Source organism: Caenorhabditis elegans, chromosome V (assembly GCF_000002985.6).
Source record: "Caenorhabditis elegans chromosome V".
NCBI lineage: Eukaryota > Metazoa > Nematoda > Chromadorea > Rhabditida > Rhabditidae > Caenorhabditis > Caenorhabditis elegans.
The window spans coordinates 787,184-814,987 of NC_003283.11; the positions used below are offsets into that span (position 1 = coordinate 787,184).

At 38.9% G+C, this 27,804-nt stretch overlaps 3 protein-coding genes and 2 pseudogenes across 8 annotated transcripts; 3 read left to right on the forward strand and 2 right to left on the reverse strand.

The window, feature by feature from the left end:
• Positions 1 to 247: 247 nt before the first annotated feature.
• Positions 248 to 2,705, forward strand: srab-15 (annotated as a pseudogene). The gene is made up of 6 exons: positions 248 to 508; positions 701 to 854; positions 909 to 1,085; positions 2,113 to 2,308; positions 2,360 to 2,424; positions 2,610 to 2,705. Coding segments are annotated over exons 1-6 (949 nt in total).
• Positions 2,706 to 15,362: 12,657 nt separating this feature from the next.
• On the reverse strand, positions 15,363 to 17,558 carry nhr-270 (Nuclear Hormone Receptor family; the record flags this gene model as incomplete). Of its 2 annotated transcripts, NM_070927.7 has the most annotated exons (4): positions 15,363 to 15,718; positions 15,784 to 15,896; positions 16,188 to 16,668; positions 17,210 to 17,558. In NM_070927.7, the coding sequence occupies 4 exons, from the start codon at positions 17,556 to 17,558 to the stop codon at positions 15,462 to 15,464; spliced, it is 1,200 nt and encodes a 399-aa protein (NP_503328.2). In that variant the 3' UTR covers positions 15,363 to 15,461. The 2 variants fall into 2 exon arrangements, 1 of the variants encoding a protein (NP_503328.2); NR_132483.1 differs by lacking the exons at positions 16,188 to 16,668; positions 17,210 to 17,558 and having other exon boundaries at positions 15,462 to 15,718.
• Positions 17,559 to 22,281: 4,723 nt separating this feature from the next.
• On the forward strand, positions 22,282 to 22,649 carry R13D11.11 (annotated as a pseudogene). Its single transcript has 2 exons — positions 22,282 to 22,533; positions 22,578 to 22,649. Coding segments are annotated over exons 1-2 (324 nt in total).
• Positions 22,650 to 23,628: 979 nt separating this feature from the next.
• R13D11.4 lies at positions 23,629 to 27,538 on the forward strand (the record flags this gene model as incomplete). 3 transcript variants are annotated; one of them, NM_070928.4, is made up of 4 exons in its annotated part: positions 23,629 to 23,830; positions 24,253 to 24,460; positions 26,488 to 26,653; positions 27,343 to 27,538. In NM_070928.4, the coding sequence occupies 4 exons, from the start codon at positions 23,629 to 23,631 to the stop codon at positions 27,448 to 27,450; spliced, it is 684 nt and encodes a 227-aa protein (NP_503329.2). The 3 variants fall into 3 exon arrangements, with proteins under 3 accessions (NP_503329.2, NP_001300178.1, NP_001300179.1); NM_001313249.3 differs by lacking the exon at positions 23,629 to 23,830 and having other exon boundaries at positions 24,279 to 24,460; positions 27,343 to 27,450; NM_001313250.3 differs by lacking the exons at positions 23,629 to 23,830; positions 24,253 to 24,460 and having other exon boundaries at positions 26,543 to 26,653; positions 27,343 to 27,450.
• On the reverse strand, positions 25,626 to 26,018 carry R13D11.10 (Neuropeptide-Like Protein). Its single transcript, NM_070929.5, has 2 exons — positions 25,929 to 26,018; positions 25,626 to 25,881 (listed from the first exon to the last, which is right to left on the reverse strand). The coding sequence occupies exons 1-2, from the start codon at positions 26,009 to 26,011 to the stop codon at positions 25,725 to 25,727; spliced, it is 240 nt and encodes a 79-aa protein (NP_503330.1). The 5' UTR covers positions 26,012 to 26,018; the 3' UTR covers positions 25,626 to 25,724.
• Positions 27,539 to 27,804: the final 266 nt, after the last annotated feature.

Below are 27,804 nucleotides of genomic sequence, written 5' to 3' on the forward strand. Positions count from 1 at the left end.
TCTAAAAACTGAATATGTGAAAAGTTTCATATCGATTTTTAGTTTTTTTTTCCAGAAATTTAAAAATTTTCGCAGAACCTTACATGTCTTTTTTAAGATGATTTCAGATATTTCTTAAACATTTCAGGATTTTTCCAAAGGTTTTAGAACCTTCTGAAACCTCTACATTCACAAAACTTTGAAAAATGTTGATTCCAATTTTTCCAAAATTTCTATAAATATTTTTTTTCTATTTTAAAATTTCCAGATGTCAAATTTATCCAATTGCAACGAAATGGAAATTTCCAATATTCAAAACTCAATTCTCCTGCATTTCTCAGAAATTTTCATGCTAATATTAGCATTTGTATCTGTTCCAATTTTGATAATAATTATTGGAAAGTGTCTGAAGTCATCAACTTTCCATGTAAATATCCGAATTATCACTGCAGTGCACTGTGCGTGCATTTTATATCTATCTATGGCTGGTTCCAAAAATGATATGTGAAAAATTTCAATTTTCCGAAATGTAAGCAAAACGTTATTCAAAAAAGGTGATACTAATTTTGGAAGTCGACCAAAAAAATTTTTTTTATGTCCTGATTATGCTCCAATTATTTGTATTTAACCAAGGTAGTAAAGCTCAAAATTTTCAAAAAAAATCCACATTTTGGAAAATTTGGCAGTTATTGTATGTATGCACATTAATGTTAAATTTCAGATGTGTAATATCCAGAAGTATGTACACATTTGGTATCTACATTTCCAGCTTCACCACTGTTTCTATGTCAATCGAGCGAACAATTGCCACGAGTATGTCGAAAAAATATGAACATCAAAAGTCGTGTTTAGGGCAGTCTCTAGTGGGATTTCAGGTAGGTCAAGACCGTTCTGAAGCTTGTTTGAAATATTTAATTTTGGTTTTTCAGGTCCTCTTCAGCGCGATTATTACATATTTTCTGTGTTTGAATCGCAACTTCACAGATCGACCGCTATATTGTGCGCTTCAGGGAAACGTGGAGTGGGCTCTTTCGGTGGAGATTGTGACGATTTCAGCAAATTTTATTGCGATTCTACAGTTTTGGAGACTTTATAATATTAATATGGTAAGAACCAGGCGGTGGGCAGCAAACGATTTTTTTCCGGCAAGTCGGCAAATAGGAAAAATTGCCGGAATTAAAATTGTGACAAATCTGCAAATCGGCAAACTGTCGATTTGCCAAGTTTGCAGGAAAAACGTACATCTATTTTGAAAAGTAAGCAAGTTCGATGAGAATATCTAAAGACAACGGGAAACAATTTCAAAAAGGCACACTTTTAGGTGGTTCTTACTTATAAAAAATCCCATTAAAGGTGGAGTAGCGCCAGTGGGGATTTTGTCTAAATACACCTATAACGATCCAAAACAACCGAATATCATAATAAAACACTCCAAAAAATTTTAGATTTTTCATAATTTCCGGTCAAAGTTTTGACAAATTGCCAAAATTTTGAAAAATACGGGCTTTTGAGGAAATTTAAAGAAATGTCGTATGTTTCGACCCCTACAATGTTTTAATACAAATAGTTTAAACAAAATTAAAACTTCCAAAATTATAAGTCGACTTCCAAAATTATAAGTGGCAAAAACTGAGTAATTGTCACTTTTTGACAGTTAATAAAAAATTTACAAAATGTTTTGGAAAAGTTTGATAACGATATTTGGGAATTTTGGGACCAAACGAGTTGTTTTTAACAAATTCCCCACTGGCGCTACTCCATCTTTAAACACTTCCGGCAAATTAATATCCGGTAAATTGCAAATCGGCAAACCGGCATCTTGCCGAAATTGAAAATTTGCGGCGAACTGGCAATTTAAGAACTGTAGTGTTTACTTTTCGCTAAATTTCCAGAAATATCAAAATGTTTTCACAATCAGAAGTTTTTTGACATATCCGATATTTTCTAATTTTTCCAAAAATTTCCAATACTTTCTACAGGGTTTTTAATTTCTCCTGAACTTTAAAACAGTATTAAACATTTTTAAACGTTTTGAAAAAGTTCTAAAAATTCCCAAAACCATCCAGAAGTTTTTCGACTTTTTTCAATTTCCCAATCACCATTTTCTCACAAAAAAAGGATAAATTTTTGCAGAAACTCCGCACCAACTCAAAAGTGTCAAATTTAAGCCAAAAATTTCAAATCGAGGAGAACAAAACTTTGATTCGAATCATCATGCGTTTCTATTGCTTCGACTTCATTTTTATGGTACTCTATTTTTTCGGCAGTTTTTTACTGGAAGCTTTGAATGCTAGAATAGATAAAGGGACCATGTTTGGAATGTTGGAATGTGAGTTTTCGTCTGAAAGTTGTTTTGGAAGGATTGAATATGTATTTACAGTAATCCATTGCCTTCCCGTTTACACAATTGTCGTTTCGTTTCTGATGATGAAAGTTTTCAAAAAGGTAAATTCATGAATTTCGTTTTGCCTTTCTACATGCCTACCCCATGCCTGCCTTGTACCTACTTGCCTGCTTTCTTGCCAATTGCAGTACCCACGCCGACCGCAGGAGCGTAGGCCCTTAGGCAGGCATGGAGACGTACCTACGATTAAGAAAAAACTTAAACTTCCTACGTAACCTCTTTTCAGAGTAACGACGAAAAAACGATGAGAATTGTTTCGGAGGTTCAAGTGAAGGAAGATGCTTACTTCGTTTATTTGAAAGAACAGTGGGCTCACAAGTGACTCCCACGTCGTTGCGTTTTAAATTAATAAATTATAATTTTTCAAGAAATATAATGATTTTTATGACTTTTCAATTTTACCTTTTTTCAGCTGCTTCTGACTAGCAAAGAGAACATTTTTGTTTTTAAAGAATGCGACTTACTTGGTACGTACCTTTTTAAATAACAATTTCCGGGTTCAAAAAATATCTACTAGCTCCCAAAAATATTTTAACCATGTGATATGGACAGAGTCACAAATATCAAATGTGCTCCAGCTATTATAACAGATTTGAAGATTTTCACTTTTTAAACAAAAAACTAATATAGAAATAAGAGGTGGGAGGTGAACGATTTTTCCGGCAAATCGGCAAATCAGCAAATTTCCCGGAATGGATAAAGTCCGGCAAATCGGCAAACCGGCAGTTTTGCAATTTTCCGGGTTTGACGAAAAATTTTCGGCAACACCTGGTTTTGTACATTTTTTTTGAAAATTTCAGAATTTCAATCTTTATCCGCAAAATTGTACGCATTCTATGAATGTTCCTACATTTATTTTGAAAAATAAGCAAATTCTTTAAAAAATATCAAAAGACAACGGGAAACAATTTCAAAAAGGCACAGTTTTAAGTGTTTCCGGCTTATAAAAAATCCCTCTAAAAACTTATTGATATCCGGCAAACGGCAAATCGGCAAACCGGCAAATCGTCGGAATTGAAAATTTCCGGCAAATCGGCAAATCGGTAATTTGCCGATTTATCGAATTTGTCGACAAAAAAAAAATTGACAAACGTCAATTGCCGCCCACACCTCAGAGAAAAGTAGAGAAATATTTTTTCATTTTGAAAAAAAAAAGTTGAATGTGTTGGAAACGGTTTTCCCAATACCCCTGAAATATTTCCTATGTCGTTAAATTTTTTTTTGGGTGAACATAGGCTTTTTTTGAACATTGCAACAAAATTAAGTATAATTTTCAGAATTAACAATGTTGACACCCGAGACCGAATGGGAGAGTCAACCCATCGGGTGAAAACGACGTATTCCAATACGCGCGGAGGACACGGAGCAATAGTCGAGCGGCGAGTGAAGATGAGCGGTGCGATGAGGAATAACAGTACACAGTTTAGACGAATCCCAATTTATTGAGGAAATAAAAAGGAATGAGACACACAGGATAGAATTAGGTAAAGATCCCGGGTCAATCCATCGTCGGTTGGCTAGCCGGCGATGCGTCTTGGCGAAGTCGAAGCGAATGAATGAACTGGCCTAAAAAGTGGAGGCAATTATTGTGTGGATTTACGGGCAACGATGCTCCGGAGTAACGCAAGTGTACAAAGGAGCGCGCTTGCACTCGTAATCACACATATTGGTGGTAATTCAAATGGGAATTACTAAGAGCAATCGTTAATGAACGAAATAGAATTATTGAGTGAATGGAACAGGCTGATCATGATTGGTGGCGAGTGGGTGAGCCAGACCAATCATACATCAGCAAAGTTGGGACGAATGGGCTCTGAGGGGCCCAAGTCACAACACTCCGGGGGGGAGGAGGACGACGGAGACGTGACAACCAGAGTGTGTACATAGTTAATGTACGGGGCTTTGGCTTTCCGTGGGATATAATCCCTGGAGCGACCTACAGGTAGGTTAGCCTCGGCGTGATCGGTCAGTTGATCAGGCGTTGTGGTGTCAGGATCGGCGTATTGGGGGATGCTATCCGAAAACTCCGGGTTGGGAATGTCGTAGTCGACGTCCTCAAGTTCCGACTCTTGCTCGCCAATAGAGGTGTGAGGGAGTGCCCGATACGTTGGGTGTTCCCGATGGTTCTCAATGCAAGGCATTGTCTCGATTTTATGTTCGAGAGCGTAATGTATGCTCGTCTGAACAAGACCGTGAGGAGCCGGTGTACACGTAATTGTAGGCATTCGGATTTTAATATTTTTAATGTTAGAGAGAGAATCAACAAAGTGGAACGGGAGAGTCCCTATAAGTTCCAACTTTGGACTTGTGTAGTTCGGGGCGGCACCTGATGTGCTGGAGATCAGACGGGTGGATGGAACCCAGTCTTCGTATTTGAAGTGAGTGTACGCATCTGTTGCGTGCGTCAATTGCCTATGGACGTAACTTGACGAGTCTAAAAAAGACTTTTTGAATGCTCTCCAACGTGGGAGCAGCTCAATTAAGATACGGTCTATCCAGATTACGCCTCTAATCCAAGTATATTGGATGAGTCGATTGATCAACACTTGGCTCGTTGTGAGCAGTTCAAGTGGGTCAAAGGTTTGAGCCATGTTCGAAGCTACTTCTCTCTTGGTGGGGTGATCAATATCCAAGAGCGCGATTTTCACCGACCGGGTGTCGATTGAATCGTCGTTAGAATTCCATTCTAAGCCCAGAAGTTTGAGAAGACAATTATCGACATAGAGATTTTCTGTGATCTCGTCGTTGAGCTCATGAGGGTTGCGGGCTAGAAAATGATGGATAGCCACAGCCAAAAGAAATGGGCTGTTTGCAACCCCGAATGGGATTCTCGTGAACCGATAACAACAGAGGTTGTCGTCGGTAATCGGCTGCGAGGGCTCTTGCGCCATGTCAGGAGTGACCCGCTCGATAATGTTCGCCGACTCTTGGTCTTTGATCACCTGGTGGAATTTTTGGATTAAATTTTGGCCGTTAGCGAACGTCTGAGCTAGACTACACATGCTTGTGTACGCGATGGCATATTGAATTTTGGGTTTCGACTCGATCCCGTTCAAGGGTAAAGCGAACTCGAGTTGACCAAAAGTGCGTGTGGTGGTTTGCTCAGTCTCGGTTAAAGAATCTGAAGTAGAGTTCTTTGCTCCGTCGACCAATAGAATTGGGTCGACACCGAGAGTCTCGAGTTTCCACATCTGTTTGAGAGATGACTGGAATTTCAGCTCGGAATTCGCTGTTGGACCATGAAGCACCGTGTTGGCTAGCAGTATAGAATATATGAGTGCGACGAAGGTGTCGAAGACCCATTTGCCATTATTCTCTGCGTAGATTAAGCCAATGCGATTGTCAACTGACAGTGTCGACGGTAGCTGGCGATGCTGGGCGTGCTCATCATGCGAGGTTGATGTAGCACTTTCTCCCATGATCAGGTCCATACACCTTCCGTTGGAGACGCTTGGAGCTGCGTGATCAATTTTCAAGTAGTCCAGGTAGACTGTGTCTTGCTCAGAGAAACTGAGATCACGGAAGGTGGGGCTAGGTAAATTACCAAAGCCAGCGATCGACAGGCTGACGCTAATCGAGCGAATTTTAATTTTGAATTTTATTTGAGCTACAGAGGTCCAAGCATTGCGGTAACATTGCTCTGAGAGAGTGATCGATCCAGTTGAGGCCAGACCGATTTGTTTAGTGTTTCGGTGCTGGACGAGGGGGAAGGACGCTCCTGAGCCTACTAGAGCCAACGATGTGTGGTTCGAGTCTGTGGAGAGGCAAGTGAAATATAGTTTATCACTGCCAGTGTCTCTTTTATCGACCTCTCGATGTGGCACATCTGTCCAGGACAGGAAAGCCGCAAACTTGGAGATGCGTTTCTTCTCAGCAAGTGGACTTGTAACGATAATATTTAGAGTTTTAATATTTGGAGATACAGAGGTCGAGGCATCGTAGAAGCCTTGCAGCAATAGAGTTGCTGAGCCAGAGGACTTCAGACTGATTCGTATAGCTTTTCGGTACTGGATAAGTGACAGAGACGCGCCGGAGTCCACTAAAGCCAACAATGGTTGGTTAGCGTCTGTGTAAAAGCGCATGAGGGTGACTTTATCATCGCCAGGGTCTCGGATAGTGGTCACTAGATGCGGAATGTCTTTACAGGACGGGAAAGACGCATACTCGGAGACGAGTTGCTCCTCTGGGCGACATGTATCGGTTATGTTTAGATTTAAATTTGAATTTTTAATTTTTAGAAGCGACATTGAAGGAACGACGATGACAGAACTGGAAGAGTTACAGTGAAAGAGAACATCATAGCAACATGCTGATTGCGAATCAGCGTTTGACAGGGGGCGCTGTGCGGTCGGCCCCGTGCCCGCCCACAATGATTTAGTGGGAGGTGTTGCAAGTTCCCCTCTCGCTGCGAAGAGGGATCTCACGAAATAACTGGATAGCCGGTCTAGCGCCCGGTGGGTAGTTCGCCATGTCTCGAAAGTGTTCCTTCAAGGGACAGCCGCCGGAATGATGAATTCCGTCGCAATACACACATCAGTACAGTGAAGTGCACTTTTCGATGGGATGCGATTTACAGCAGTTTGGGCACAGTCCTTTTTGCTCTAACGCTTTGCGGAAAGCGTGGCTGGGGAGATAACATCTCACCGGACTGTGGCTGCCGTTGCAGGCCGCACAAGGTGTGCTGGCTGTCCCGTCACTCAAGGGAAAGGTGCTGTGAATGCGATTCAAATTCACACCTCTCGTCCCTGGCTTGAAATAACCTTTCAAGGTGACGCCGCTGATAGGGTCAACATAGGAGCCGGAGTGCTCATTTATGTTGAAGATTGGCTTGGAGGTCTTTGGTGTAAAGCCTCCATTCAAGCTGTAACCAGTGGGTTTTTGCTCTTGCACGTGAAAAGCGGATGCTTCAGCGTACTGTGCCGGAATCTCATTCACAGGGACCACCTGGGGTGGGCTCATACTAGCTGCGATGAGCCCATTTTCGAAGCTGTCAATGTGCTTGCGAATTCTCTGGTACAGGGAGGTGGCTGTAGCGTGTTCGCCGAGCTCCGTATAGAACTCCGTGACCTTATCTCTGAAAGATAGAGGTAACTTTCCGATGATCCCCATGATGAGGCGATCGTCGGAGACGGAGAGACCGGTAGCGACCAGTCTTTGTACCAGGAGGTGGTGTGAAGTGAGATCCAATCTCATCTGTTCAGGGAAGGACTGGCTGAATTTCAGCTTCCTGAGTCGCTCGAGGAGACCTCGCTGAGTGTCTCCTCTGCCATAAACAGATTCGAGCATATCCATTGTGGTTTTGTAGGCCACGGATGGATCGTCATGCGTGGAGACGCACTGGTTAGCTTTGCCAATCAGGTGGTTTTGTAAAAGATTATATTTGGTCACCGCGGGCAGTCTGCTGCCAAGAACGACTGTATTAAACCCATTCTTGAATGCACGGAAGTTGCCGGTGCCATCGAACTTTGGCAAGTTCTTAGTGTTAGTCTCAAAGTTGATTACTCCGTATGAGGAGTGGATGTTTGTGTCTGCTTGAGGTGTAGGTGGCGGACCACTCCGTTCCTCCTCAGCTTCACTTTCATCTACAACGGACTCCTGAGGGCATGCGTTGCCCTCATCGGCTGCGCGTAAGCGTTCCGTGACATCATGCATGAATGACGCTAGATGTTGGCGGACTGTTGCTTGCTCTTCTCGTAGAGATGTGAGCAATTGACCCATGTCCAGGACTGTCTGCCAAAGGACAGCATCCACTGGGAGTGGCTGCGTTGGGTAGCCGGCGGTGACTGGAGGGCGAGGTTGATCAAGGATCGGTGTTTCCTCAGCCCTTTGTACGTTCTCAGTTCTTTGACGTTCCATCAGTCTCTCTTCAAGAGCCCGACTTCTGGCTTGTTCCAGGCGGCGTTGACGCCGTTCTTCTGCTAGCTCGTCTGCTAGGGTCTGCTGAATAGACCAAACATCGTCATCAGAACTACGAGTGGGAGTTCTCGCGGTGAACTGAGAAACTGTACGGTAATTTAAGTTTGACGAATCATAAGGAGGAGGGGTACCTCTATGAATCGTTGCGCGACATTCGGCTGGAGCAACTGGCGCAGTGCCCGTATGGAGAACGTGGTTCGTTCCCATATAACGCTTGAGCCCGTCGAACGCGTCGTCGATGCTGCGAAGATCAGACGAAGACTCGATGTCGCTCGACTCGTATTCGTACGGAGTGAGAACATGTCGCGTTGCAAATTTCGACGAGCTGGGAAAGCCGTGGTCTGTCAGCTCGCGGTCGAGCATGACAATATCGCGGTTGATCTCGGTCAAGATTGACTGAGGATCGAGCTCTGCGAGATGGCGTTGGACCTCTCTGTGATATGCGTCTCTCAGAGGAGAGTCTCGCAGAGCTGGTTCTTGGAACTTGTCATCTACGTATTGACAAAGATTCCCTAGCGCTTCAGCATAACGGCGGGTTTTCAAGACCGCTTGGTTAGCAGCGCGGAGCACTTCTTCTTCGATCGGCGAAGAAGGGTCAGGATTGACACCAAAGTGCTCAAGCATCAGTCGGCTGGCTTCGTTGTGGCAGAGCCGAGATTGGTTGATGATGCGGGTAATATAACCCTTGATGGGAGCGGCAGGGCTTCTCGTTTTGGACGAGTGAGAATGTCGAGGACGTCCTCGAGACGACATGCCAGTTGGGTCGCCAGAAGCGGTGACCGCGCGGTTTCCAGGTTGGATAGCCGCAGATGCCTCCGGAATGGCACCATTAGGAATAGTATCATTGGGAAGGACTTCCGGTAGTTGTTGGGAGCTCATTTTCAGGGTGATTGTCGAGGACAATAAAAACCAGTTAACTGAAAATAGAGCAGGTGATTAATGAAATCGAGGAGTTCAATAATCTGTTGGAGTTACGCTCGCCGAGTGGGCGGAGTAGCGTATGGGAAAACTGCGCCGTTTTCAAGGGTTTCATGGAGTTGCGAGTCCATAGGACAAGTTGCATAACTCGCCCTGGGGTTTTGTGGAAAATGGCATGCGTTAGCCATTCCACGGGATGCGTGGTGGTATTTCTAGTGGACTTTGGGGAAGACCACTACCGGTGTTGTGCGGAACTCCGGATGCATCTTTCCGTACTTCATGCGGGTGCTGGTTCGGATTCCCATGCATCTGAGAATCCTAGCCCTAGCTCCTTGTTTATGCGATAACAGGGATCAGCGATGTTATACGGAAGGATGAAGAGAGCATGCGTTGCGGAGCAATACTATCTCACGTCGTCTTTATTGAATCTCGTCAAGTCTAGGACTCTTCGAGAAACCTTCTAGGTCCACCACTAAGATGCATGTGTACATATGCGACCAAACGACCAGTTTGAACCCACTGAACGTCTGTTGATGTGTCGCATATGCGGACCAAGAAGTCTCCTATTCGCAGTCTTTTCAGAAACTGGCGGAGCTGACCAACTTATCCGGATCTAGATGACCGGTCAGTTGCGAATAGAATTAATCAACTCTTGACGGAGCACCTCCGGGTGACTCTGTCCAGTCTCCTAGGACGCGAAGTCTTTTAGAACAGAACTGGAAGATTCGAACTAACATAGCTTTATAGGGATTTTATTTAGATTTTTAAGTCAGGATTTACAATGGAAGTCTTTATTCGTTAGAAAACGAATGAAAAGAAAGAAGAAGAGCTCAAGTAGGCTAGTTTTCTTCGACCTGGTGAAGGTCATCTTCCAAATGGCAGTGGCAAGCATTCTGATGGGTTTCACGAAGCTTGGGCAAGAGGTGAGTCCATATGTGGCTGTACCAGATGATAAGCCGGGTTGGGTAGCGACTTTCGACAAAGGTTGTCAAAGTCGCAAAATCACAAAAAGTGAAGATTTGAGCGGCGGACACAAAACCTGGACGGCTGGTCACGCCAATCTAGTGCTCTCAATGCTAAAAGGCGATGATGCAATTTTCAGAGGAAATTGCATCAGTTTCGGACGGAAATGGACCGTACGGGGAAACTGGCGGCTGAATTTGAGAAATTCGAGCCGAAATAACAAGAGAAAGCACTAGAAAACAATTTTTTCAGAGAAAAATCCGATTTTCCGCAGAGGAGAGCGGAAAATCCGCCGTTGAGGAAATTTTCAGAGCAAATTCCTGGAGTTTCAGACGGAAACGGTCCGTACGGGGAAACTGACGGCTGGCTCAACAATAAAGGAGCTTGAATCACTTGAATGCGACTGAAAATAGTGAATTTGAGAAATTACACTAACCTCAAGGCTCATCCTCCTGCGTCGCGTGCCTCCATGACTCTGGGTTCGTTCAGCCGGCTGGAAATTGAGTCATTTACCAGCCGGTTCGGTCGATGCACCAATGTTGACACCCGAGACCGAATGGGAGAGTCAACCCATCGGGTGAAAACGACGTATTCCAATACGCGCGGAGGACACGGAGCAATAGTCGAGCGGCGAGTGAAGATGAGCGGTGCGATGAGGAATAACAGTACACAGTTTAGACGAATCCCAATTTATTGAGGAAATAAAAAGGAATGAGACACACAGGATAGAATTAGGTAAAGATCCCGGGTCAATCCATCGTCGGTTGGCTAGCCGGCGATGCGTCTTGGCGAAGTCGAAGCGAATGAATGAACTGGCCTAAAAAGTGGAGGCAATTATTGTGTGGATTTACGGGCAACGATGCTCCGGAGTAACGCAAGTGTACAAAGGAGCGCGCTTGCACTCGTAATCACACATATTGGCGGTAATTCAAATGGGAATTACTAAGAGCAATCGTTAATGAACGAAATAGAATTATTGAGTGAATGGGCTGATCATGATTGGTGGCGAGTGGGTGAGCCAGACCAATCATACATCAGCAAAGTTGGGACGAATGGGCTCTGAGGGGCCCAAGTCACAACAAACAAGCGTTTTCTTACATTTTGAAATTTTGTCGAAATTTTTTATGCAAGCATGATACGAAACAGGCAAATACTCATTGACTCCAAAATCATTCTACTTGTTCTCATTGCCTACTTGTTGCTCGTTAACTACCTTTTCTCATTGCCTACCCTTTGCTCATTCTCTACTCGTTTTCTTCATCAGTCAAGAGGCACGTACAAGGACCGTATTCCAAGAATTCCAAGTATCACTTGTTTTCTGCTTTTGAGCATATAGGAACATGACGCCGTAGTATCAGACATGTCAGACAAGGATGCGCTGGAGTTGATGGTGGCTTTCGATCTAAAAATGAAATAACCTCCAAAACTCTCCGAACTGAGTATTTTCAAACTGGCGTATCTCGAAAAATACACATCTGGAATACAAATGTCTAACTAACAAAATGATCAGAAATATTTTTTCTTTTTAATTCAGTAGTTTTTATTTCAATACACCAACTTTTTGTAGAGTTGCACGGAGTCAAAGCCATTTTACCAAAATTCACAAATAATTTTAAGAAGTCTTTTGTTGTACCCTTTATAACTCAACTTTCATTGATTTTCAAAAGATAAATTTTGTTGAATAGTGGGTGAAAAATATTTTTACACATTTTACCAGTTTCAAGTTTTCGGATATTTTCATGTTCCGCCAAGTTACAGACCGTTTTTCAAAAAAATCCAATTTCGCTTATAAAAATCTTCATATTCAACGTATCGACTTGAAATTTTGAAAAATGTTCACTTTTTTGATGTCTCTACAAAGTCCTAAAAAATCTTTCAAAAAACACTGTCCATCTCCAAAATCGTCCTCCGCTCCAAAATAAGAAATCGGACTTTTGCTTCTCGAGAAATGGACGAAAAAATCAAAATGCGATTTTTGGGTCGAAAAAAAAAATTTTTAGAAAGCTGAGAACACGCTATTAACGAATTTCATATTTATTTTAGGTGATTCCTTTTTTAAAGAGACCTAAAAATAAAACAAAAATAACATAATTTTTATTCTCACGTGCAATTTTTTTTATTTGCTTTAAAACAATTGAAACACTGAGCAAATTACCAAATAATGTCCGATTTCTTATTTTGGAGCGGAGGACGATTTTGGAGATGGACAGTGTTTTTTGAAAGATTTTTTAGGACTTTGTAGAGACATCAAAAAAGTGAACATTTTTCAAAATTTCAAGTCGATACGTTGAATATGAAGATTTTTATAAGCGAAATTGGATTTTTTTGAAAAACGGTCTGTAACTTGGCGGAACATGAAAATATCCGAAAACTTGAAACTAAAAAAATGTGGAAAAATATTTTTCACTCACTATTCAACAAAATTTATCTTCTGAAATTCAATGAAAGTTGAGTTATAAAGAGTACAACAAAAGACTTCTTAAAATTTTTTTAAATTTTGTTAAAATGGCTTTGACTTAGTGTAACTCTACAAAAAGTTGTTGTATTGAAATAAAAATTATTGAATTAAAAGGAAAAAATATTTCTGATCATTTTGTTAGTTGGACATTTGTATTCCAGATGTGAATTTTTTGAGATACGCCAGTTTGAAAATACTTAGTTCGGAGAGTTTTGGAGGTTATTTCATTTTTAGATCAAAAGCCACCATCAACTCCAGTGCATCCTTGTCTGACATGTCTGATACTACGGCGTCATGTTTCTATATGCTCAAAAGCAGAAAACAAGTGATACTTTGAATTCTTGGAATACGGTCCTTGTACGTGCCTCTTGACTGATGAAGAAAACGAGTAGAGAATGAGCAAAGGGTAGGCGATGAGAAAGAGTAGGCAATGAGAACAGGTAGTCAATGATTTTGGAGTCAATGAGTATTTGCCTACGAAACATGATAAAAATTCAAGTAGCCAAGTTGTTAACAAGACCACCGTTTCAGAAAAATCCTTGGTATTTGAAAAAAGAAACAAATTCTCCCGTATTTGGTTGATGATTTTGATGAGATATCAAGGGCAAGTAAACGGTTCCTGCAGATCCAATATTGCTAGACAGGGCAGATAACCATCGGAACAACTTGATGGTTATTGAACCTTTAGATTTTTGCAAAAATGGCGTCAGTTTTAAATAATGGGATTGGTGTGTTTTGATCAATATTTGGCCCGTTGAAAATAATATTTAATGCAATTATTTTAAAAAAACTTGTACGTATTACGTGAATTCGAAATTAACTCAGTGTGCCTTTTTTGAAAAAACCGTGCCGCAGACAGATATCGGGATTTAATATTGGATGCCTCCGTTTATTTGATTTTCCAAAAGCATTAGTTAAAAGTTATAGTAGTTTAAGGGGAGTGCCTGGCAGGATTTGTTTTTCGAAAATTTTGAGAATTTTTAAATAAATTGTTTTTTTCGAAACATAGCCCCTCGACTTTGGTGTTCCAGTTGAAGAACACCAGGGACAATTAATAGCAATAATGTGACGTTGCAACTGTCTGAGACACCTTCTTTGATAACCATCGGAACACTTTTCAAAATCCGACTTATCTTGTCTTGTTATCAAGACTCACTAAGTTCAGCAACACTTTTCTTGTAGAATTTTCAAGCAAAGAAGAACCAGAACATTTATACTGAGTCTTGACAGTTCTTGGGTGTGAGTATGTATAATTCAGAAATTGCCTAGCTCTCGCCCTGAAAACGTTCTGAAAAGTTAGAACTAAAAATGTGAAAAAAACCAACATATTTAAGTTAGTTAGAGCGTGCCGAAAAATTAGGCAAAATGTTGTAAAGGTGGAGAAAAAAAAATCTGAACTTTGCTTTTTTATATGGCCAAAAACTACCGAATTTCGTAATGAAACATTCTGAAAATTTCTTTTATAAAATTTGTTCAAAGCTTTGGTACAATAAAAAGTTTCCGATTTTGGTACTCCACCTTTTAGTTTTTCCAATTAAAACCATGAGTTATCAGAATTTCCATTTTTGATATATAAAAAATAACATCCAGATACGTAGCGGTTTTCCAAAAGATAACCATCAAAACAATTTGGAAGACCCACCATGACACTTGCAGAGAAAGTATCTAAAAGTGCAAATTGGGTTTTATCAAAAACAAAGCTCTGTGGGAAATATTCAGCTACCGGTCTTGCAAAACAAGTTGCCGCGAGATGTCGCCCGCTATATCTGTGGCAAATATGTTGCATCGTGCGCTGTCCTTGATCGCGCTGGGCCAATTGTGCGGTGCTATTCTTACATAGTAATGTAACTTTGTTAATGCATATATAACCTATTCTTTCCGAGTTTTTTTTCTGTAAATAATTTAGTTGTTTGATTTTCCCTCACCGACCTAGATCCCTCTACGACTTCCTTGAAAAGTGCGCGGAGAAAAGGGCGCCCCTTTCTTGAGAAGATCAACACCAACTGCCTAGATGACAATCTCACCTTCCAGCGCAGATTCGTGGGTGCGCATTACTCAGTTGCCGCTGCCAAATTGATAAAATCTGTCCTTCCTTTTTGCTAAAAGTGCAAATTCGAATTGTCTTCTAATTGTGATGCACCTTATCGGCACTGCGAAAATCGATTGATGCAGACGTATTTTTGACAGTTACTTGTCTGAAAATTTCCAGTACCCACGCAAGCTTTTGGTCGGCTTATGCCCCCAGCCTACCAAAATAATGAATTTCGCGCCGAGTAGCTTATCTGATTGTCCGAAGTCAGGCATAGCTTCAGGAAGATCTGCTAGATTTTCCAGATTTTTTGAAACGTACGAAAGCTAATTTTCAAATTGAAATTGCCTACCGCAGCGTCCGACACTTTTTGGGTTCTGCGCCGCACTATTCAGAAGGCGTGAGTCGCAGAGTGAGGCATGCGGAGGTCACCGGAAAACATGCGCGGCAGGCGTTTAGGCGGCTCGAATGCCTACTAGCGGTATGCGTATTGAACCTGATTTCGTTGGATAATATACGATCGCAACCGCTTTTTCCAAATTCCACGAGCCTCTCGGTAGAAATAGCCGTTAATAGTGCGTTAGATTTTATCCAACTTCGGCGTCAAGAGAGTAGAGTTGGCCTTGAGAAAGATTGCCATCTACAAATTTGGAAGTGATCTTTCAGTTTTCAAATTTAATTCTTAAAAATTTAAATTTTAAGGTGGAAATTTTTATTAATAGAGATCGTGTTTCACATCATTGGCAACAGTTTAAAAATTATCATACAACAAAAAGAAATAATAAAAAAAATATTCAAGTCAATAAAAAGCTCCGAACAAACATATTAAATTTAGATGGATCAAACAAATCGGAGACTTTTGTATGGTTATACAGAACCTTCACCGCCGCCCGAATCTCGCCCATCACCAAAATCAGCTTTCCAAATCGTTCGGCGTGTGTCGCCGGAAGCTTCACAGTCAGGTAGGACATCAGCTCGGCAAAGCACTTGTTCTTGAGCTTCTGCATGGTGCCTTTAAACTCGGCGAATATTTCCGGTTTTGGATAGGAGCCTGGAAAAATTTGATTTGAAATAAAATGTGTTAACATTGAAACAAAATACAAAAAGAAAACTTACATGAAAGCAGGAGCAACGTTTTGATGGCGGCTAGCTCGAATTCGTCAATTTGCAACAGTTGGAATTGTTGCTTGATCGTTACTTCCAGATATTGAACAAACTCGCAGTGGTGTCTGAAAAATATTTTACAAAATTATAAACAGAAATTGGGCAAGTCTTAGTTCAGGCTGGCCCAACTTCTGTCAAAGTTCTTAGTTAGTTCGGCCAAACGTTTGCTTGTGTTCTATAGGGTCTTATAAGAGTACAGCATCGTGCTTAATCCAACTTTGAGCTCAGCGTGACCCGAGCATAAACAAAGCCTCGCCTAAGTTTTGATCTATATAAATAAGTGTTTTTGGGCAAAACTTGTCCAAAAAGCAGCCGTCAAATTCCGGGTTTCTTGAAAGAAACTAAAAGCTACTCACTTTGTTTTTTCCCGGTCTGCAGTGTCGTCAATATTGGCCAGACCGTGAAAATAATCGAAATGTAGAAATGTGCCATTTTGAAACATCCAGAAGCCCCTCTTCGACTCCCGAGCACTCTTAAACCCTTGATCGATCAGGAAAAACGCGACTCCGAACTCGGAAATTACACATTTCTGAAGCTCATTGGGCAATAGTTGAAATGGCTCATAATCGGACGCCCACTCGACCGCATCATTAAAACTCCACATCAACATCTTGTTCACATCGGAGGCTGAAGCTCTTCTCACGTGCTTCACACTTTGCTCCTTGTGCTCCTCGATCTGCCGGGTTTGTAAGATGACACATGGCCCCAGTAGGTCCTTTGGTACATCTACGTATGGTGGTGGACTTGGGTTGGCTATGCAGGTATTGACGGCTGACGCTTTCATGCCCACATCGAAGCACTTTTTGAAACGACAGTGACGACAAGTTGAGCGGAATTCTGGAAAAAAATTGGGTCAGGTGGGTTTTTTTTAGTTTAAAAATTCGGCGGGAATTTTTTAACTCAGATTTTCTGAGAGCAATTTTATAGGGGGATTAATAATTTTCGGGAAAAACTTTTGGCGGAAATTCAAATTTTCTGAGAAACATGTTCGCCGGAGGATACAATTTTTAATGAAAAAAATTCGGCGGGTAATTCAAACTTTCTGAGAGAATGTCAATTTTCTCAGGAAAAGGTTTGGAGGAAAATTCGAATTTATCAAGACAATTTTTTTTGTAACAAGCGTTTGGCAGAAATTGGCGCGAATTTCAAATTTTCTCAGAAACAAATTTGGCGGGAAATTAATATTTTTTTAAATTAAAGATTTTTTGTGGAAAAGTGAAATTTTCTAAAAAAATTTTTGAGAAAAATTAAATGGGGAGTCAAATTTTCGGAGTGAAAAAGTATTGGCGGGAAATTGAAATTTAATAAAAAAATATAAAATGGAAAAAATTGCAGCAAAAAATTAAAAATTAAAAGTTAAAATTAAAAAAAAACTCACCACTAACAACCGGACAAGCGCCCTTCCTTCCACACTTATAAGAAGCATTTTTGAGCACAGATCTTCGAAAAAACAAAATACACCCCAAGCACGCCGGGCATCCGAGCCGATCACTTTTGACCTGATCTCCACAAACCGCACAGCGTTCTGTGAGAATTGCGATGAGATTGGGCGCTTTCGAAGTAGACGGACTCATAACAGCCAGCATGGAAATGGAATGCCCGAGTGAATGAACCGACGTGGAGGAGGGGACGATCGCGCCCCCTCGTGAATTTAGATTCCATCTCCGAGAAATCTTTGAAAGAGGACATAGGGGACGGTAAGGGCCGCCAGCAAACTCATAGGGCATGTGAGGTTCGGTGTCTCGGGTAAAGTCTAGCAAAGGCCGATTGAAATTAGATTAGGGGGGTTTTGGAAAAATTGAATTTGACGTTTTTAAGCTTAAAAAATGAAAAATAAAAAACAAAGATAATGATTGGTTCGAAAGTGGTCGCGATTTCAAAATGACTAATTGCCATTGGCTTTGGCAATTTTTAACGTTAAAAAAATAAATGTGGAGCATCGGGATTTTTTTCCAAATTCTCATTTTTTTTATTTTGCAAAAACCTCAAATATGAACCTAGTTTTTACATTTTTGGTTTCCCAACTAAATTTTAAATTTGCCGAGTTTGCCGAGCTCGGAAAATTTCGAAATTAAAAACTTGACAATACAATTTTTACCAAAACAATTCATTTTTTCCCCAAAAAAAAATTTTGTAAAATTGCACAAAATTGAGTTATTTTTATGCTTAAGCCGACACTCTACACGGAACTTATTCAGACAACCGATTTTTATTCAGAATTCAGTAGTTTTGGAGCTCCAAAAAACATAAAAAAGTATCACATTTTTCGGAGTTTATTAAGGCAAGTATTGGAAAAAGAGATTTGCCGAATTTGCAAAGCTTGGCAAATTTTGAGATTTGTCTCACACCCCTGACGCAAACATCACCTGTCCCATTTTCAGATGTTTGCTGATACTTAAAAATTGTACTAAAATCGCTACATTAATTTGTATTTGTGCCGTTTATCTTGAAAAAATGCCTGAAAATGTGGCACAACAACGAAGAAACTTCAATAAATTCAGACGGAAAATGCAAGAATGCCGAAACTGTGTAGATCATTCATTTGCGCGAGATTTCAAAAGTAAATCAGACATTTGAAAATTTTTGCAAAATAAAACAAATTATAATTTTGAAAGCAAAGTCTCTACAGATGTGCTAAATTAAAAACTTTCAGGTTCCTGGTTAAGTTTTGTAATTGAAAATTGTTCAAAAAATTATAGAAATTTGAAAACACAATATTTCCGGTCATTCTCACATTCCTCAATCGACAAATTTGGCATTTGTTGGCTCTTGAAATTTTCGGCATCCTCATGAGCATAAGAAAAGTTATTGCAATTACCAATAGTATGTCGAAATTTTATTTCATTTTTTTTGTGAAAATACATATATATTACAACAAATTTAGACATTCGAACCATCAAGTTGTGTTTCTGGTGTTCGAATCGTTTTGATTTTTTGATTTTTCAAATTTTCAACATACTCTCCTTTATCTCATAGGCGGATCGGATAATTTCCCTTAAACTGAACCGTAGGCAAGTTGTAGTCAACTGAGTATCTCCTGCGGATCTTTTCAGGCGCTGTGGGTTGTTGCAACCATCCACACAAGGGTGGCTTAATCTTTTGAAACTGCTTTTAAGACACTCTGGTCGAGTATTTAAGAGAAAAAAATTTTACAATGATTTTTTTGAAAACTAACAATGATTTTTTTGAAAACTAGTGTTTTTACAATGATTTTTTTGAAAACTAGTGTTTTGCTTTAAACAATAGGAAATGCGTTGTAATTCCCAAATATAACTGTCAAAAAATATAAAAATATTCTAAATTCTTCAAAAAAAAATGTTTTTTCAATTTTTCAACAAAAAGTTCTTATTAATTTTTTTACAGTTAATTTCTGTCAATGTAACATTTTTATATTGATTAAAGTAAAATCTGAAAGTACAAAATTTTCAAAAAAATTACAAATTTATTTTCAATTCGTTTTGAATTTTTGCAACACAGTTTTGGAAGCTTTTCGCCAAAAAATTGATTTCATCAAAATTTTTGTTTACTTTTATTGCAAAATAACATACTCTCTATTACTTGAACTGAAAGCGAGATAATTGGATGGTTTTGTTTAATTTTTTACTTCCTGATTCTGACTCTCACCTACGATGAACGCCAACGCCAAAACACACAGTGCATTCTCCGATTTTCAATCTCCGCGTGTGTTGTTTAGATGAGTTCTTGGGATGGAAAATAAATATGATAAAATACACGTTCAGCAAAATTCAATTAGTAGTTTTAAAAAAACTAGTTATTGGTATATATCTGGAAGTTTAGAATATCTTATTAGGTCTCCAAATAAGTTCCGGGTCAAAATCATAACTTTGTTCGCTGCGAATCGAATTTTATGAAATTGTGGGAATTTATGTTATCAACCATGATCTTTCATTTGACAATAGTCACAAAATTTTTTGGCCGTCCGAAGTGCCCGTACTCGGAGCCAATTTTTTCAGGCATTTTTCAGATCTCGCTTCTTTTCAGGTTTCAACTGAGGTTTGTGTGCGGATATTGCTTAGTTTAGTACACAATGTAAGAAAACAAGAAAAAATTGAAAAAAAATCCGTCCAAAAAAAATTTTTTTGTCGATCGTTAAATTTTCGTCAAAAAATTTTTTGTCGAAAATTCTTGATTTTTCATACAAAAAATGATGTAACCATGTGCAAACTATTTTTACACATAGAAAAAATTTTAATTTAGTGCGTCACACTAAAAAATAACAAAAAACACAGCTTTTTCGAATTCTTTTCGAGTTTTTGGAGTATTTCTCGAGATCCAAATTTCATACTCAAATGTTTTGTATGTGTAAAAATACACATAGTTACAATACACATGGCACATGGTTACATCATTTTTGTATAAAAATTCAAGAATTTTCGACAAAAATATTTTGTAGATTTTTTGACGAGCGACAAAAACATTTTTTTTTGGACGGATTTTTTTTCAAACTTTTCTTGTTTTCTTACATTGTGTATTAAATTAAGCAATATCCGCACACAAACCTCAGTTGAAACCTGAAAAGAAGCGAGATCTGAAAAATGCCTGAAAAAATTGGCTCCGAGTACGGGCACTTCGGACGGCCAAAACATTTTGTGACTATTGTCAAATGAAAGATCATGGTTGATGACATAAATTCCCACAATTTCATAAAAATCGATTCGCAGCGAACAAAGTTATGATTTTTGACCCTGAACTTATTTGGAGACCTAATATTAAAAATTTGTGTGTAGTACTATACATACAAACTGTAATATCTGAAAGAAAAATTACTTGAAATCAAATAAGTTTTGAAGAGCCAAGAAAACTAGAAGATTGAAAATTTATACAGGTAAAATTACGGAAAAAGGAAAACGTATACGTGTAAAAAACATATAATTAAACAGTCCTTGATCGGTGTCGGCTGCGTATAATGTTATATATAACTTCTCGAGCCACAAGTTTTGCATTAATTTATTGAAACAATCCCCATAAGCCATAAAAAAACTCGATTAGTTTCCCAATTAGGTTGCAACAAAACCAGTACAAGTTTGATCAAATGCGGATTGTCTTTTTACATACATAAACTGAACATAGTATTTTTGACCATTCGTTCAATTTTTGAATGTTTATTTTCCAATAAAGTTGTAATTTTAACACAACAAAATTCATTTCCCAGAAATAAAAAGCTAAAAATCTTTTCCCACGTCGTTCTAGGATCCAAAAATAAACAAACCCCAGAGAATGCTAACTAGCCATTCAGAATTTATGCAAATAAACAATTTTTATTTGTTTATTTGCCAATCCATTATTATATCTTGACAAATAAAACTTGGAAGATTTTCAGAAAGATTTTGACAAATATTAGAAAACATTTTTTTGTCGTTTTTAATAGAAAATAATCGGTAACCCACCAATTTTTCGAAATTTAACAATTAACAATTTTCAGAAAATTTGGGTAGAATTGTTTGAAATTTGGAAAATCGCCTAAATTGGCAGAAAAGTTGCGGTAGAGCAAAGTTGGTTCAAAAATTGCTAAGTTTGGTGAAAAGTTGATAAAAATCTTTGGAAAGGCTCCAAAGTTAAAAAGAAATAACCTTTTGCATAATCAAACACCAACTTTTCGTTCGTTCTCACAGCCTCATATTCATGGGTAGTTTTCCAGGAGGTTCCATGGGAACTCGATTTCTTCCCACATATTGAATTAAAGCGACCCTTTTGAATCACTTGTGAGTGTTTTTTTGTTCTATTACCCACTGTAAATTATGTACAAAGCATTGGAGTGTGCGATCTACCGAGAAGCTGTTCAATTCACATTGTACTGATTTCAGCGGATAGAAAGTTTTTGTAGACAATTTTATGAATTAGGTGTAGGCCGGTTCTAAACCGGCGCTGATCGTCTAATTAGGTTTTCAGTCCGACTGAAATTTGTGAAAATCGATAATTGACCGACTGACTTTTTCTTTTGCTTTTTGTGAGATTTTTTTATATTTTTACAAGTATCTTGGTAGTCAAATCGTAGTCCGTCAAAAGTGACATAGTGCGGATATTTGCTCATACACGATTTCTTCACTTTCATTAAACAATCTCTTTGGTCATTCAGAGGGCCATGGTGTTTTACATATGTAGACAAACAGAAATAAGGTAGGCATACCTTCTAAAAAAAACCTACCTGCAATGTCAAATGCAAATTCCTGATAAGCTCAATTGTCCACTAGAAGTATATAATTATTTTTTTTAAAAAACTCTTTGGCTTCGGTACAGTTAGAGTTAAAAACCTCTGAGATGGTACAATTCAATATTTGAATCTACCAGAAACTTTTGTTCTCGATTGTTCTCGTCACAATAACACAACGACCACCAATAGATAAGGCAAACAGGCATTGTAGTTGAAATGTAGCCAACGTAGGCCGAGAGTATAAATAGTTACTTCCCTCGTCGAATCATAGAACCAACATGTCTCTTCGCCGTTTCCCACATGCTGAAATCGTTTCCCCAGATGTTCTTGGAGAACATTTGAAATTCCGAAATGGTAGAGAAACTAATAATCGATTCTTGAAAGCTGCCCTCACCGAGATTCAGTTGAATAATTATCCTGGTGAGCCAAAATGGCACGGTCTTCCAACTGATACTGTTATTAATATTTATGACAAATGGAGAAATGGCAGTTTTGGAATGATCCTGACTTCGAATGTTCTAGTGGACCCAGTGAGTTTTTCAAAAATCCATTCATTTCGATACTGATTTTTCAGACTAATTTAGGGGCTGCTGGTAATGCTATAATCTTTAAAAGAGAAGATCATCGAGCTCTGTTCACTTACTGAGCGAAACTGATGAAACAGGACAGGTAATGCAGATATCTCGTGCTGGAAGACAGACCCCAGAGTTTGTGAATCCTACTCCTTGGTCGGCTTCTGATGTTCGACTTGTGTCAGCTGCACGTTTTACAATTATGGAAAGCCAAAGCTTTTGTCTGAGCCAGTTAAAACCAAAGTAGTGGATAGATTCGTTTATGCTGCCAAATTTTCACATGAATGTGGTTTTCATGTTTCGACTCCTACAATGTTTTACTACGAATAATTGAAACAAAATTACATTATAAAAAATGTAGAGAATTTTTTTTCGGGTCGACTTCCAATATTATGAGTGGCAAAAACTGAGTAATTGCCACTTTTTGACCGTAAATTTGGAGTGGTTTTTATCAATTGTCCCACTGGCGCTACTCCACCTTTAAATACTTTCACCGTTTTAGAATGTCACATTTTTGATTTTTTGAACATTCTGTAGATAATGTAATCGCTGCAGACACATATTTGCTTAACAAATGTTATTTGCACTTTTAAACTTAAAAAAAACCGAACTTATAAAAATTAAACAAAACTTTGTTGATTCCTTGAACAGTTCCCAAATCCATTTTTTGTTCATTGCTCTCAGCTCAGTCTGTCGCGCTTTTACATCACAAATCTAATTTTTCACTCCCTTTGAAAATGAACCTAAAAACCTACACTTTCTAATTCTCCATCTTTATTTCTTTTCGTCTCCGGGGGCTTCTTTGAGCCCCGAGCTCTTCCCTGTCGCCTCATCCATCCGCTCTCTCTCACTCTCCCCGCCATCATCCTCCTTCTTTTTCATTTTCTCACTGAGCCGAGGCCCAGTAGACTCCAAAATATAAATATAACATCTGTTTGCCTTTCTCCATTTTTTCCTATTTTTTTCTCGCTTCTTTTCGTATGTCCATTTTTATTCCACACGCACATTCGTGTTGCTCAAGGAGCCTGTTTTCCAGACGCTGATTTTCTTAAAATGTCGGAGGATAACTACGAATTTGTGCAACTCACCAATGAGAATTCATCAGAGCTCTCGGAATTTTTGATGAGCCATTTTTTGCTCGAAGAGCCTATGAACAGAGCAATCGGCATGAGCAGAGAGAATTTTCAACCGTTCGTGGACAAACTTTTCGAGAGGACATTGAACATTCCCTTCTCATTTGCTCTCGTGGAGAAGGGTGGGTTCCGAAATTTGAGCAAAGTAATACTGTAGGGCTTCCACGAAGGCTCTGAAACACCTGCCGCGCCCGTCTTGCGGCGACCTCCGCCTGCAAGTCGCTACAAGGCGAGAGGCGGGCAGATTGTAGGCAGGTATCAGGCCCGAAAACCGCGCCTGCCTTTGCTCTATTTTAAAGGTATCGTCAGTGGGATTCGGTGAAAACTAAAACCCTACTAAAACTTTCAGAATTTTCAAAATGTTCAGTAAATGTTTTGGTAAACTGACTTAATTTCCAAAAATGCTTTTTAAAAATTTCGAGCATTACTATAAAAAGTTACCTTTTGTTTTAATTTCTTTACTGTCGTTAATTTTATGTAGTTAAAATTGATAAAACGCAATTTTTAGAAAAAAAAACACTATTTCTTATATGAATTATTTTAGATTCACGAAAATTCGCCGCGTGCGCCATGTCTTCTCTATGGATAAACGAGAAAAACGATGTTGCACACAAAGACACTGAAAACCATGGCGACGAGTTCACTTTTGGAAATCCGGAACGAAAGGACATCGCAGCTGTCGGAAAGATTTTGACGGAGCTTCATGGGAAATTTTTCGAGATTTGCCTGGACGTTGAGCAAGCTCTTCATTTGTGAGTTCAGCTTGTAAGGAAAGAAAATTTGAAAATTTTAATGTAGAAATCCATTGATACTATGAATTTATCAGGTCTTGTGGAGATTTACGAGTGGGGTACCGAAATTTGAGACTTTGCCTTTTTAGACCAAAAATGGCCCAAAACTAGCAAATTTCGTAATGAGACGTTCTGAAAATTTTTCAAAAAAAAAAGTTATGGCCGCTCAAAGTTTTGGAGAAACTGGTCCATTTTTTCCAAAACTTTGAGCGGCCATCACTTTTTTTTGAAAAATTTTCAGAACGTCTATTTGGTAGTTTTGGACTTTTTTGGGTCTAAAAAACAAAGTCTCAAATTTCGGTACCCTACCTTTAAATGATATCAATTGATTAGAAGCGTCTTTTTCACCTTTTTGCGCCCGGATTCCTGCACTTTTGACCTTTAAACGCTTTGATGGGAAGAAGCTAAGAACGGCTGTATTATCAATCACTGTATCAGTGTCTCTCCCTCTCTTACTTGTTCAAAGCGTGTTCCACAAGTAGGCCATAAACCGAAAACAAGGAAAATCACCAGTTTTCATAAATTTGATTTTATTTGTCTTTATTCTAAGAAATCACTCAATTGACTAATGTTATTCATTTTAACAAGTGCTGTCATCCAAATTTATGAGATCATGTGTACACGTGGGGCCAAAGTGTCTCACTTTGGTGTGATCTACCAAAAATGCGGGAATTTAGAGGCAGACGTCTCAACAGATTTCGTATGGTTAAGAGAGCATGCTGACGTCACATTTTTCTCTGCAAGAAATTCCCGCATTTTTTGTAGATCACACCAAAATGGGACAGTTTGACAACACGTGTGTATACTAGCACGCAAGTCTTCAATAGTGCTGAATTCCCCAAAAAATTTGTTAATTTTTAAAATTTTGTCTCAGAGTGTTAATTGTTCGACTTTGCCCCTTTTTTGGAAATTTTTTTCCGATCAAAAAAACATTCCTTCGAATTTTATGAACTACTTATGTTTCAAAAATTGTTGATCTAACATTGTAGGGATTCGAAAATGCGACAGTACTATAGTTTTCTCAATAAGTTGTAGTTAGTAATTGCCACTTCTGACTCGAAATAAAAAAAGTTTTACTACATATATATTTGGTTATAAATAAGCCTGTTATTTTACAAATTAAGCCTTAGAGTTGTATAAAAATATTTATTTCAAAAATTGGGATAATATCACATTTACACGGTAAAATGTACAAAAACGCTGCAGCACATCCACTGGATCTCACTTATCGTCCCCATCCCCATCCACCCATGCCACGTCCTCCCCATCCTCCCATTCCTCGGCCGCCCCATCCACCATATCCACCATACGGGCGGTATCCATAGCCTCCATAGCCTCCACGTCCTCCCCATCCTCCCCATTGTCGTTTGTGGCGGATTCTGCTGGAAAATGGTAGATTGAGGGTGGTACTAATGACTAGAGAACTCACACTTCTTCGTGTTCAGCTGCTCCGAGCATTGCACAGCAAACGATTAGAATGGCCAAGATGACCAGAAGTTTTAATGATGCCATGTTGAAAATTGTTTTTATTTTTCTCTATTTTCCATCAACTTGCAAGTTTTATACTACCCAGGTCACTGGGAACTTGTTTTTTTTTGCCATCCCCCTCATGAACTTCACCCACTTCGCCCAGAAAAAGTTGACGTTTGCCAAATTGACCTGGTTAGGTAAACTTTGACTCAACTTGGAAGAGATCTGTCAATTTTGGCAGTACCATTTATGTCAGATGAGGTCTCTGTCTGTTGGGGTAAGGAAAAAAGAGAAGCCTAGTCATCATGAAAAACCAGATTATTAGTCGATCAGCTGGTGGTGGTCTGGATGATAGTATAACAAAAAATAATAGGCGATAACAAGTTGGGAAAGTGGATCACAAGTCAGAATAATTGTCAATAAGAATGATCAAGTGACAAACTTGGTCAACTAAGTTTTGAAAATTTTAAATTTTAAATTAAAAAAAAATTAAACAAAATAAGAACAACAATTTCCAGAGAAATCCTAAGCGTTGCCAAGGAGCATCAACGACGTGGGCTTGCTTCAAGGCTCATGGCAAAAATGGAGGATCCGGCAAAAATGCGAGAGTTCAAGTGCTCTAAGATTGCGTCGGAAATCTCTTCGCTAGCCAATCAGTGCTTGATGAAGAAGAGAGGATATACGGTAAAATTTTTGAATTTTTAAAATTTAATTTTTAAAATCCTTTTTTTTTGTCGAAATTGGCTATAAAACAAATATTTGCAGAATTTAAAAAATTGGTTACTGTAGTGGGAGTACACGTAATATTACTGTAGTTTAGGAAAAACGGATTTTTAACATTTGAAAAGAATTTTGGGTTTGGGTTACCGCTGGGATAGTGCCGGTGTAGGAATGCTATAGGATTACTGTAGTTTTGGAAACAAGAAACTTCTATAAACTTCTGGAAACTTTTGGGAAACTATGCAAATTTCTACATAGCTTTGAAATTTTTGAAAAATTTCTAAAACTTCGAGAAGCTTCTAAAAATATTTTTGAAAGTTTCTCATTTTTTAGAAACATCTGGAATGTTCTGACTCCCTATGGAAGTAATGGAAAGTTTTGGAACATTCTGGAAAAAATTTAGAAAATTCTGGAAACTTCTGAAAATTTTTAGACGCTCTAGAAACTTCGAACGAAGAAAATGAAATGAAAACATCTGAAAAATTGAAAAAAAAACTAAGGGGCTCTTAAATAATTTTATAAACTTCTTGAAACTCCTGACAAAATTATGAAAAATTTCTTGTAGATTTTGCAACCTTCTGGAACTTTATTTCATTTCTAAAGTCCCTATAATAAATTGCTTTAGGTAACTTGCAAACAGTTTCATATTTCAGGCATTAACCGAAACGCTCTTCGCCTCGGAATGTGATGAATCTGGTCGTCCACTGATCGTCACAGATGATGGAACTGATCGAGTCGTACTGGTTTGCAAGGACTTTTGACTTCCGGTTTCTTCAATTTTTTTGCGAATAACGGTGCAATCTAACGTAATAAATACATACCTATATTCCTCGAATAAAAATGTTTGTTCTTTGATATGGAATTAAATTTAATAGCGGAGGTTCAGAAGGTTCAGACAATTAGCTAGTTCAGGTACATACGGCAAGCTTAGAACAGAGTGGCCACTACTGCTTGGAATTTTTATTTGTATATTTTAGAACAATTTTCTAAACTTTCAAATAATTTTCACATTTGTTTGATCTATCGCCCGATCTGTCGTTTGTTTGTTATTCCATTTAAAACCACCTGAAATAATTTTCAGCCTTCAATATAAATTGGTGATCTTTCTGGCAGAA

Bases quoted from the DNA above. Each gene is read 5' to 3' on its own strand.
- R13D11.10 (NM_070929.5), bottom strand. From the start codon at position 26,011: ATGGCATCATTAAAACTTCTGGTCATCTTGGCCATTCTAATCGTTTGC. The intron at 25,882-25,928 runs GTGAGTTCTCTA...ACCATTTTCCAG, and splicing joins GCAGCTGAACACGAAGAAGT to CAGAATCCGCCACAAACGAC.